Raw genomic sequence first — 12,881 nt, forward strand, 5'->3', positions numbered from 1 at the left:
TTAAACAATTAAGCTGCTACGGGGGAATATTTTGACTGCCCTCTCAATATTTCTGGACATTTGAGCAACAAGGGACAAACGAGAGAAGGGAGAGAAAAAATCTTATTAGATTGAATGATGATTGAAATGGATTAATTTACATTTTTTGCATGCATACTTTACATACATGATCTTTGCTCAGCACGGGGAGTTCTGGGCAAAAGAGCACTATTTGTATGAGATGAACTCATCTATATGCTAATTCATTGGCATGTAGACCTGCTTCATTTCTTCCATTCAGGACTGTTTACCTATTAGCTCTTATAGATGCAAAGGGAATTGGAATATTAAAACCAAAAAGCTAAGGAATACAGAGCATTAGCAGTACATCACCTGTTATTATATTTATATTACGGTGGCATTTCTGCCCTTTGTTTAAGCTGTAACCACAAGCCAACTTCCAAGACACTTATTACAAATAAAATAAGCCAACTCCATCTCTTAAGTGAGACTTGTTGCCCCTGACAAAGGCACAGTGGGTTTTCAAAAGGTCCTTCAAAGGACTAGAGCAGACTACACCCTGCTGAAAACCATATGAGCTCTCCTGATTCAAATGAGGAATGATCTAATGTTCAAAGCCACAAAACAACTTAGACTGTTTAGCATTTCACAATGTTCTTTTGTGCCTCAGAATAGAATTCATAACATTACAGAGCACAAAACCTGAATTTAATGTTGCATAGAAACACTAACTTGGCCTTATAAGGAGATGTTTGACAGATCAAGTTACAAGTGATGCCTAAATGCTAATGTAATTTCATATGAACCAGGCTAAAAGAGATGCAATCAACCATTCCTGATTCAGACGACTGTTGTGTTTAAGAGGATGACAACCCCCTTTCTTATTGTCTATGTAATTCACCAAAATTGCCACTTACAGCCGCTAAGAGCAGGACGTTTCATCTCCAAGCTTCCTCTGGTCTTTGCTACTCATCCCATTTCTACTTCCTCCAAAAGTGCCACCACTTCATTAACCTTGCCAGGCATGAGATAAGAGAAGCAGTGCATCAAAGCTGCCTGCCCACAGAGAGAACAGAGCCCTGCATGTCTCCACTACACAGCAGCCTTCACACACACTGGCAGATACACAGTCCACAACCCATCCAACATGCAGAAAAGACCTTTTGTGTTCCAAACTGTCATTCAGATATTATTTTTTTTTTTTTGTGCACTGGACATCATCATGTTTTAAATATAAATTCTAAATGGGGTGAAAACATTTGCTTGTTCCAAAGGTTTTAAGGGACTTTGATTGGGAGGGAATGCAAAATAATTGGCCTGGGTCAGGCTCTTCATTGACTTAGAAACTGCAGACACTTATTTAAGGTGTCTCATCGCAGCACTGTAAGAGTTCAGGTACACAGCACTGTCATCACTATGACCTATACACTTAAAACCTTGAAAATTAGAAAATTAAACAAGAAAGGCATCAAAGCCAACTTCAGCCCGATGAGTAACAACTCCTGACTTCCTCAAAGCATGAAAGTAGATGGTAGGAAATGTATTAACTGAGTCACAATATTGTTTTACTTGCACCACATACAAATCTCTCTGGTGCATTTAATCCCTCTACCCACAGTTTCTCAGAAAGGAGGATATAAATTATTTTCCTTTGGTGGAAACTGCAAATCCCTGTCTGGATTCTGTTAAAAGGCTTAAAATGTCACTAAATGCCAAGGCTGAGACTCCTGCTAACACGTAGGTCTTTAAGACAAGATGTTAAAGCGTTGAAAGTTACCTGAAATTGATGAGGTTAATATTCTTATCGCTAACTGAGGCTTCTGTGAAAGTGGATATTGAAAATAGCCAGGTAACCCTTCATATTAGAGGCTATCAGAAGGATTAGCAGCATAAACACCAATTACACATTTAATTGTTTATTGTCAGAAGTATTTAGAAAACATGCTACAGTGCATAAATTAAAAGGATTGGGATGGGGGGGATTTGCTACAATCTAGAATCCTCATAAGTATGTATTTCAGTGAAGAAGACAAGGAAATGTCCCTAAAATAACAAGTCAAACTGCTGAATGCTGGGCTGTAAATGAGTAATTTACCACGAATATCCTTCTGTATCCCTTTACGACAATATGAATTTCCCAACCACATTATACTAGCATGGAAGACTGTCACTAAAATTTGAAATAGAGGACAAAGGGCCACCGAGCAAATAGGTTTTTTAGACACCATCCTCTGAGTTCTCTGCCAATGTGAATCAGAGGTAAAATACAGTGCATTAAGTCGACCTCTGAGGCAGCACAGAGGAGGGTAGAGTGAGACATTCTGCTATCTATTAAGTCTTGCGTTATGTATATATTGTGTTTTGAAGGAATTTTACTGATCCACAAAACCAGCAGGAAAAGGATAAGAGTGAGTCCCTAAGACCATGTGGTAAGCAACTGCAGTGCAGAATCTCAGGCAAGTTTAAAGTTGCTGTGCCGTTAAGGAGAAAGTCTGGCAGAATCCTGCATGCCCGCTGATAACATGGTTGGATTAAGGATGTTTAAGGGAAGTGAAAATTATTCATTTGAGATGGATGAAAGCTGCACTTGTCAAGTCTACCAGTCATGCACTTTATACATTTCATTTCCACTAGCCAGCATGCATAATTTCCCCTCAATGCAAATTTCTACACACTGAAAATTGTGAGCATATTTACCCCGCTCCCTTAACACATTCTCTGACACAGAAAATGGATCATCTCTATTGAACAGGGAACAAAACAATGCAATTTTGTTTGCAGAGGTTTGAGAATCTAATTTTGTGCAGGGGGATAAAGTCACAAGACTCTGTAGAATACGAACAATAGCTTTCATTTTAAATCATGCCTGAATCAAAAAGAGAAAACGTAGCCCTGCTCATCAAAATAACATCTATGGCAATAATTTTAGCACATGCCCAATTATCCAAACAGACTTCATGTTTTGAGCGTAATTACTAATTTTAAGTCATAAAAGTCTCGGCCTCACTGTTGGTCTAGGAGCCTTGTAACTGAGTATATGTACTGTATATCTGTCTCTCTATATAAATATTATGATCTCTCTGATGAGAATTAAGTCTCCAGCCTGGATGGCCAATAAATTAGAGGCACGCTTCTCGTTTACTCATCAGAGCTAATGAGCCTGATAAAATTACCTCGAGGATCATAATTACAGGCTAGTGGCAGAGACTCTGGCAGGGACTGGAATAAGACGACACACACACACACACACACAGACACACAGAAACACACACAGAAACACACAGACACACACACAGACACAGACACAGAAACACACACACAGAATTTAGATTGTGTTGCAAGTGGCAGCATACAAGAGCTAACCTAAAACATCACAAAGCACTCACGTCTTATTAATAGAATAACAGACTAATATCAGTGTGCACAAGCACACGATTATACATTGTACATTTTCATCCGGAAGCCTAAACAATCCAGCTAATGAGACACATAGAAACCTATACTGTTTGACATCATCACATTTAGAAAATGTACAGGATTAACATAATGTAAGGTGCTGAACAATATTACAATTTCCACCTTTCTGTCAAAGCAGTTCAAACTGATTTTTACCACCCTTTCATAAAGATTAAGCACTTCATGGGTAATGGCATATTTTAATGAACGATGGCAGCCTGGACACAAGAGCTCACCTCAGAGGATTCCATTTCATCACACATTCACAGGATGAATTGTTTTACTTATGAATATTAATGTCCCTCTAATTTGAGGCTGTTGTTAATGCTTGTCGCTAGGAGCTTGGCAAATCAGGTCCCATTCCTGTTAAAACCATGTATTAGACACCCCCCTGACACTAAGCCCTCGCCTTTGATTCTTAATTGCAGAAGTGCAAGCATTTGCAGTAGATGGGGCGCAAAGCTTTAATTAACTCTAATATCACACATTCAGTCTCGACTGTCACCCACATCACGCATGGCATTTTGTACCAATATCATCCCCAACTCTGCTCAGCTAGAAAGATTGTGTTCCAAGTTCATGATCACAATTTCATGCATCTCAAAATGAGGGATATGTAGTTTATAAGTAGCTGCAATATATTGACGCCAATGAATTATCTTGATGCCATCCTTACAAAAAAAAAAAAAACCTTATTAAAAAGGCATACATTGATGCAGCTCTGTGATTACTGCACGGCTTTAATGCAAAGGAGTCACAGCATTGTTGGTTTCTAACTGAAAGCAACGTCTGATCTTGGCAGTCGCTGAATCAACAGTCATTTGTGAAGCTTGTAACATGGGAAGTGGAGTGATAAAAAAGTTCAGTGATGTGTTTAAATAGAAAGATGTGTGCCAAAGGAAGCTGTTATTAAGTAAATAATTCGTCCTCTCATACACACTAATCTTCAAAGGATTTATTGGACAACAGATTTCAAGTTTAAAAATACTATAAATAGAGTAAAAGTACATACCATTCAATAAAATGCAACATTACAGTACATTCCTTATAAACACTGGGAATGCCATTTTCACACATGAGAGACTCCACATGTCGTTTGAACATTTTAATAACTCAGGTACGGAGCATTTCTGATGCAGATATTAGTAAAGAGTAATGTTTAATTAAACCCGGTTTGAAGATAAAGAGCTCAATACAACCTATAGTTTATAAGCCTTCCCTGGCCATAAGCTACTGCTCAACCTAATCCTCTTTCACATAACATTATTGCATCAGCACAGCTGAACATTTTTGCAGCATTTATAAAATTAGCAAAGAAATTAACTGTCCGTACTGTGGCAAATTGGATTTCCAAGTTCTTGCCTTGTGATACAGCATACCCAGGCTGCCACCTACAGTACAGTGTGAGAGAGGAACTACAGTCTGCAACAAGGCAGTTCAACATGTGTGGCTCTCCATTTTCCACTCCACAGCCATTCAAAACTTAATTGTCAAGGCTTTTTCTCCTGCTAATATCCTTACGGGAAATTTGTTAAAAACTATTATTAAATAAACACTGAAATAATTTCATTTTGGATCAAGACTGTTGAAGGATTATACATCTATTCTGTTCATTTCTATTTGAATGTGGAACAGCTATGTTCCGTATGTAATTAATAAATCATATTTTCTGTTTTTAACTCCCAACATCCAATTTTTTTGACCCTGTGTTGATTTGCTAAAATTATTAAATACATCACTCAACAGTATCTTTACTTAACAAACATTAAACATTAAACTATGCAATTTCTTCTTGTGACACTCATCTACTGCGGTCTAATCAAACATTATAAAACATAATTAAGCACCACCAACAGTGAAAAAACATTGTGAAAAAAACAGGATACTCCTTGTGAAAAAAGCAAAGATTAAACTATTTTGAAATTCTCACTTAATAAGGTCAACGTTGAACAAAACTAACATTTTAACTGAACCATTATGTTGAAATATTCTGAACCAACTAGAAACACATGACTACATGACTTGATCCATTATGCTTCTAGATTTGACATTTCTTTATTTGCCTTCTCATTAACACACTATGTACTGAAGTACTAAAATATAAAAACATTTAAAAAAATTAAACATAAGACAATAAGACAAGAATGCATCAAAGTTTAGTAAAAGTTGCCTTGAAGATCATTCCACTAGTCTTTTACTTCTTCGCCTGAACAGTTTTGAGATGGAGGATTTCCTCTTATTTTTGGCTTTCTTTACTCCTATGCACCAAAAAATATTAGATTATTATTAGAATGATGCATTCAAATTGGAAAATCTAATCTAAAAGAAAAGCATTTTATACAATACTTACCAAGATTTTTCATCATTTCATTCAGCTGCTGATCCTCCTCCACTTCCCTGAAATTGATCAAAAGAAACTCTAGTTAAGCATTTTGTCTTGTTTGCATATCCAGTTGTTATAATACCAGTATTACTCTGTAAACATTACAGTAGTTATCACATTAAACATTAATTATAAGATGCATTGTGTTACCTCAGCCTGTCTTCATCCAGACCCTCCACAATTGCATTTCTGCCATCCACAATCTCCATCAGTCTCTGCATCAACTTCTTCTCTCGCTGTCGCTCCTCTCTAGATTTTACATGATCTGTGATAAAAAGTTGACAGACTTTAGTGTTGGAAAAAGAACGTTACAGAGCTGAGGGTCAGTGATCGCTTACCTGGCTTCTCCAGCAGCCTGCGAAGTTCCCCCTCCACACCTGGCTGCTGCTGCTCCAGCTCTTGAGTCCTGGCTCTGAAATATGCAATCATTAACATTTTAAAAATTAAGCAACAATCCTGAGCAAATATATTTGGTTTGACAGTTACGAAGTTTGAATTCCTCCCAGTGTTATAAAATTGTATAGGAATAATGACAATTATAACAGGTTTCACTATCAGACAGGAATATATGAAAATATTTCAAGGTATGGCGTATTTAATATAATTAGAAATTGCTTTTATTACCACAAAGTAAAAGGCGGACTGTTGTAAGTCTTTCTGAGGTAAACAATTACAACCAGAATTGAAAGCAAACTAACAAATAAGTTCAGATACAATCATGGATGATTAATGATCAATTAACAATTTCACTGTGCATCTGCCCTTCAAGTTAAGCTGTAAAACAAGTACTCACGTGTATACAAGCTCGGATTCCTTTCTAATGTACATCTGCTTTTTTCGAATGAGATTGAACCAGTCAACCATCAGTGGGTCCATCAATATGTCCCCCTCCCCCTCTAAAAGACATAAGTTTAAAACTATGTTTGTGATACACAAGATAATATTCATGACACAGTATAATAGTCATCAATAAGGGTCATGGTATAATGTATAAACACTGATGTGTACATATTGGGTAAAGGTTCATGAATCAATCATGATGTGTAGATTTAAAGTACTCAACAACACATATAATGCAGGCACTCTTTAAATACAAATAATGCTGTGGCTGAGATTGAACAGCTGGAGAATAATTCTGTTTGCACATTATATATTTTGGTTGTTTATAAAAAAAAAAATAAAAAGACATTTTACATCATCCTATTTAATATAACAACCAAGAAGCCTCTCCTCAACCAGAATCATGGCTCATTTTATTTTCACCAGATCAACTCTTTGTTTTCATAGAACTGTAGTTATACAATAATACAATTAAGTGTGATATCAAATTAGGTTTTTGGATAATTTGGCTGGTACGGATCAGCAGGGTGCAGATTTGTTGAGATGGAGGGTGACTCACCTCCTGGGACCATGTCAACACTTCACTTAAGGGACTGTAGCAGCCAATAATGCATAGCCCTGCAGCTCAGGCGTACATTATCTTAAATCTGACATTTTAAACTTCTGAACTTGTCACATGCTGCAGAACAAAGATATGTTTAACAGTTTGGAATATAATTGCCTTCATTGTCTTCATTAACTGTTTGGTTAACATTATTAGACAACCCTGGTGTTGCATATACTTCCAATAGGATCACAACATCCCTTTATCTCACTGGGTTACATTTAATTTCTAAAACACTAAATTAGCGATAAAACGATTAGTCTATGAGATTTTGATAATCAGTTTAGTTTCTCAGCTGTGAGGATCTGTTGCTTTTCTTTGTCAAATAATAAAGGAAATTCACCATTTTTGGGTTTTAGAGTTTTGATGGTCGCACAAAACAAGCATTTTTAAATGTCATCTTAGGAAATCATGAGAAATGCTCATTATAATTTCCTGACATTTCATGTAAAAAAAAACAAATGTATTAAATCGGCAGATTAATCAATAATCATCAGTTGCAGCTCTGCAGTAAATACACAGGCATTGCATTGCCATCTATAATATAATTCCTTATCTAAATGCTACCCTCAAACATTGGTTTAATATGCACGCTTTAACATGCAGTGGATGTAGAGCAACACAGAGGGAATACATGATGAAGTACAGACTCGTCTTCATCACTTATTTAATAATGATTTAGCAAAAAATCCAGTGGGGATTGGCTCTCCTTTTTTTAATTTATTTCTTAAATATGTTTTGGACTCTAAAAGGAAAAGATTATGCTCAAAGTCCCTGCCAAATACTGAACACCAGAAGCACAGCAAAGCGGTGTGTGACAAAGACAGTGATTAATGTCTAAATCTGAAATGTTAATGGCAGGTTTAATATGTTCCTAAAGCAGTATGTTTATGGTTTAGGGATTCCTTTGGTCCACCACAGTATTATAATATGCACTGCAACATTGCATGCGATTTCTGCTTCAAAAAGTAAGACTGTATTACCTTAATAGGTGGATCAATAGATATTTAAGACTGAATATTTGCCAATCCCAAATCAGTGAAAAAAACACACCAAAGCCACATTTACAATAATAACTGATAGGGACAGGGACTGAGGACAAGGCAGTCTAGATCCTGCCATTACCAGAGCAAATGTGATTTTATTCTGAACTGAACTAGAGTGCCAGGGTTTAGTTTTTACAACGACAAAATTCCAGTTGGGAAGTTGATGATCTCCTAGGTGGTGTGCAATTGATGTCAAATTCTGGCCAAGCAATTGCATGCTCAGGCTTCCTGGGTGGTGCATAGGAAAGAAAGTACGCAATCGACCAGAATATATATTACTATACCCAAGTCATGTTGACCTTGAGCAAAGCAATCAGGCCCCCTACTCCCACTACCTCAAAAGAGAAGCAACATCCCTGTGGGCCGTCTGTGCCTCTCACCTCATTTGGCTGCAGAAACAGTAATAGAAATGGCAGGTAAATCCCTGGAACACATACACCAAGCTCCAGCTGACGATGAGTGAATGTGTGTGTGTCCTGTGTGAAGCAACCCGGACCTAACTCTGCACCAGAGACACTCTCACTGAAGCAGCAGTGGGATTCAGCAGTTTGCACAAATACAATATCAAAGTTTGTGTTGAGGTTGTTCACTGCAAGAGGGAAAATTTGGCCGTTGCATTGACATCCTCTGCCTCAGAATAAGTTGTTTGAGGGACTGGTCATTTTAAAAATTGCACAGATTGTTTCTGAAATGTAAACATTCAATTTTATTTGCACCTCCAAACAAAGAAAAGGAAGGAATATTTGTTGCAGGGGTACAGTGACAGGAAGAAAGTACCTTCCTCACAGCTGCGGAGTTTCTTTTCCAGCTCCACGCCCTCCTTCTCCAACTGAGCCAAGTTTGTCTCAATATCATTCAACTCCCTCTCAATCTGCTCCACTGGAATATGATAAGAGTTCACCTGACAAAAAACAGAAGAACTTAAGAGTCACAGTCAAGTATAGATAACTTTAATTTGAAAATTCATACTTTGGCCACTTAAATGTAAAGAAGGTCGTCCATTTTTTTTTCCTGGGAATGTAATGAAAGCATATTTGTAGAGCTGTTAATTAATCTCTTAAGAGACTTAATGGAGGGAACTTACAGAGGGTGACCTCATTTCAGTCCTGGAGGCGTTGGTGGGTGACAAATACTTTCCCTTTTTAGCGCCTAAGAGGTAGATAAAATAGGATTAGATAGTCCTTTCATGGCAGCTTTTCAGAAAAGCATTGTCACATATGACTTCACCTGATTTATTTTCAGTGAAAAATGACTGCTCATAGGAAATCAACAAGATGGCTGAGGCCATGTATGTGTGGCTTTGATGATGATATTTTTATTCAACCTGACGGATTTCCGTGATTGGCTGGAGCAGTCGCTGGAGTGCTAATAGATTCCATAGCTGGCCGTCTGGGTGGGGATTTCACAGGTGAGTGACTCCCATGTTTAAAACCTAAAATAAGGACAGGAGGGTTTTCATGCTGTAGATATGCATAAAGTTCAATCTGTATGTATTTTTCTGTTACAAAAGCATGCACGATCTATCTAGGAATCAATGTGTGTGGATGTTGCTCTGTGAATTTTTAGCCACGCTAGCGGTGTGGCAGGGTGGCCATCTTGGGCTGTCTTTCAGACTCAACTATCTCAACTTTTGGATGGATTGTCATCAAAACATCCATGGTCCCCTGAGAGTGAAGCCAAATAACTTGGGCGTTTCAACATATTGTTTATTCATCTAGCCCACAACTTTGGTGGTAGACACCAAAAACTGTTGATGTCTATTTAACACACTTTACATATAGCGATTGTGACATTACACAGCGCACACTGAATTTTGACAAGCTAAAAAAAATAAATAAAAAAAATAAAAATAAAAATAATAATTAAAATAATAATAATAATATTCTGTGCCACAATGCACCTTTTTGACTTAATCAACTTACCTGGGTTACCAGAGCCAAGTTGAGGTTTCTGGGGAAAGACTTCTCTAAAGTGTGCAGGATCAGACCGAGCAAAGCTAACTGGAGGTACTGGTGCTGGAGCTGAAGGAGGCCTTGTACTGATAGAGACGTTAAAGGAAGTTGCAGAGATGAATCTAGGCTTCTGTTGCTCAGTACAGGCATCAACTCCAGCATCTCTGTAAGAAGACACAATGAGATGATTCTTGAAGTATGTCACCATTTAAATACAGTGTAAAAACTACAGAAGTACCTATGGACTGAATATAAAGAACGGAAATATAAGAAAAGGCCTCACCTTTTTAATTTTGTACCGACAAAGGTGGTGAAAACAATTGAGGAATCATCAGCAGGGATTAGAAATGATAGAATCTAGTGTTAGAGTAGGTGGGAAAAGTTCAGGCCTGGCACTCCTTGGGGCTTGTTAGGATGGGAGACAGAGCTAGCGGCTGCACTCTGAGCCAGTCAACATTAAAAGAGTCGGACGAAGTTCGATGATTCTGCATTGTGGAGAGTGAATAAGCCTAATAGTCAGGGACGTTAAAAGACATTTTTCAAGACGTTTTTGTTCACCTGTGCGGCCTTCCCACTTCCACCTAATTGAGTTAAAAGTGATTATTAAGATGGTTGAGGATACTTACTTTAGACCCATCTCTGTTTTCAAAGGTTTGAGTTTTGATTGCCACTCATAGACTTGATCTGCAAATGATTTAGACAAAAAAAGTTGAGTGAGTAACTGATGAAAATAAAAGCATGATGGCAAAGGAAAGCTTATCACTACTTAATCTGTCACACAAGCAACTGTTGAAATCATTCTAAATTTCAAATCCAGGGACACATTATCACAATGACTTATTTGAAGTCTGCTTGAGCAATGAAGTGCGCACTCAAAGAAGTTGAAGTTCCTTGACTGTTCGTGTCACACTCACCTGAACAGCTGATAATGAGTGAAGCTACTGGTTTCATTATTTAGTCTCTAACAGTAATGCACTGACTGATCTTCAACTGCACATCTGTATGAAAGACTCAAATGATCCTAATATGTGTATGACATAAACTGTCTTCTGATAAATGCACAACCTCTTGTGTTGTTCATGGTCAATATGTGGTCCATATTAGCAAGCAACATAATTACTTTCCATGATAGAGAAACTTCTATCAAAAGACCATTTATATTAAAAACCAACAGTAATTGTGTTTCTGTCTGAAAAGCTACTGACTGTCAGGATGCATGCACATCCATCCGAAGAGAATGACAGTTCAACTATGAAAGTTCATTACAAGTGTATAGAGACAGAAATTAAAATGTCAGCATCCAACATTGAGTTCCTATCATGCTAAATGCACTGGCTGAATAAATAGGGCAAAAATGACAAAAGGGCTTTGTTTTCTATGAATGCGTTCTAAGACAGACAGAGACAATGAGGAGGAGGTGGGGGTTGGATGTTGGCTGGATGTCAAATAATGGATCAAGAACAACTGAAATGAATTTAGCAGTGCTTGCCTTTGGCGGTTGTGTGTACAGTTGTTGGCCTTGTGCGGTCTTTGTTGATGGCCTTCAGACATGGCGATTCCTTATTGTTAGTCTGGCTGGTGGATGGCTGTCCTGCCCAGTTTCCTGCTGGGTCTTGGCTACATTTATCTTTTCTGAAACCGGGGCTGTCAGCTGAACTTGGCTCATCTCCAAACCTGCAGAGAGAGAAAGCCCTCACCATCAGTCTTAATAACAAAAGTCATTACAAAACCATACAGAATCTGTTCATGTCCACAAACATTATACAGAGTGCACTACTCACCGTCTCTCTGCTGATCGAATGGTAAATGGGCGCTTGTTGTTGTTGTTGCAGTTTTCTTCTGCAAATTTCTTTCCAATGGTTGTCCTGGCTCTGCTCTTCTCATCATCAGGACTCGGTGGGACCTTCAGCCTTCCTAAAACACTTGAAACCTCTGTGGGCTTCCTGTTACCTGTTGAGGCCTCTGTGACTGGTGGTGCAGCCTGGAAAAACCTCTGCCGCGCTGACTGCGTCTTCTGGGCTGAGGCTGTCCAGGACTTGGAAGGTGAAGTAGGACTGACTGGCTTCACAACGATATCCAGTGGGGCTGACAGCACAGAAGAGGGGCGTGGTGCAGACTGGGTCTGGCTGGCACTGTTCAATTGCCCAGCTGAACTGGTGGGTCCGTTTTTAAACCCAAGTTCGGAAGAGGAAGTTTTGCAACTGCTCTGGTTACAGATAAAAGTGTCTGGATTCTTCCCAGGTTTGTAGCCTCCTGCATAAAGCACGCTGGAGCATTCACTGCATCTGGCCGAAGTTTATTGACATAAAATTAAGAATGCAATAAAAACAGTGCATGACAAGAAAGTGTCAATGAATATAGGTTTAATTCTTACTTGAAACAGCTTCTGTGATAGAGCTTGCCTTCAACAAAGTGCCTCTGAACCAGATGAACGTGACTCTTGCATGCAACACATTTGCTATTGAGAGTCCCATTTTTGTTGGCGTTTTCTGCCAGAACCGTGTTCTGTGAAAGAAAACTAAAACTGAAGTAACATTTACTTAACCCACAGAAAAAAGATAAGTCCTCTTTGTTTTTTAAAACAATAATAATAATAATAA

General features: G+C 38.2%; 1 protein-coding gene across 1 annotated transcript in view; it reads right to left on the reverse strand.

Annotated features, from left to right (window-relative positions):
• Positions 1-4,396: 4,396 nt before the first annotated feature.
• Positions 4,397-12,881, reverse strand: part of micall2a (mical-like 2a) — an 11,081-nt gene continuing 2,596 nt past the window's right edge. The window contains exons 5-17 of the mRNA XM_035655765.1: positions 12,656-12,786; positions 12,063-12,566; positions 11,771-11,955; positions 10,908-10,965; positions 10,252-10,445; positions 9,654-9,761; positions 9,414-9,478; positions 9,107-9,230; positions 6,633-6,735; positions 6,178-6,251; positions 5,990-6,104; positions 5,807-5,853; positions 4,397-5,714 (exon numbers count right to left, since the gene is read on the reverse strand). Coding sequence (XP_035511658.1) covers positions 5,635-5,714; positions 5,807-5,853; positions 5,990-6,104; positions 6,178-6,251; positions 6,633-6,735; positions 9,107-9,230; positions 9,414-9,478; positions 9,654-9,761; positions 10,252-10,445; positions 10,908-10,965; positions 11,771-11,955; positions 12,063-12,566; positions 12,656-12,786 — 1,788 coding nt within the window. The 3' untranslated portion in view covers positions 4,397-5,634. The remainder of the gene's footprint in view (positions 5,715-5,806; positions 5,854-5,989; positions 6,105-6,177; positions 6,252-6,632; positions 6,736-9,106; positions 9,231-9,413; positions 9,479-9,653; positions 9,762-10,251; positions 10,446-10,907; positions 10,966-11,770; positions 11,956-12,062; positions 12,567-12,655; positions 12,787-12,881) is intronic.

Source organism: Morone saxatilis, unplaced genomic scaffold (assembly GCF_004916995.1).
Source record: "Morone saxatilis isolate NCDOM2014 unplaced genomic scaffold, NCSU_SB_2.0 Contig14, whole genome shotgun sequence".
NCBI lineage: Eukaryota > Metazoa > Chordata > Actinopteri > Moronidae > Morone > Morone saxatilis.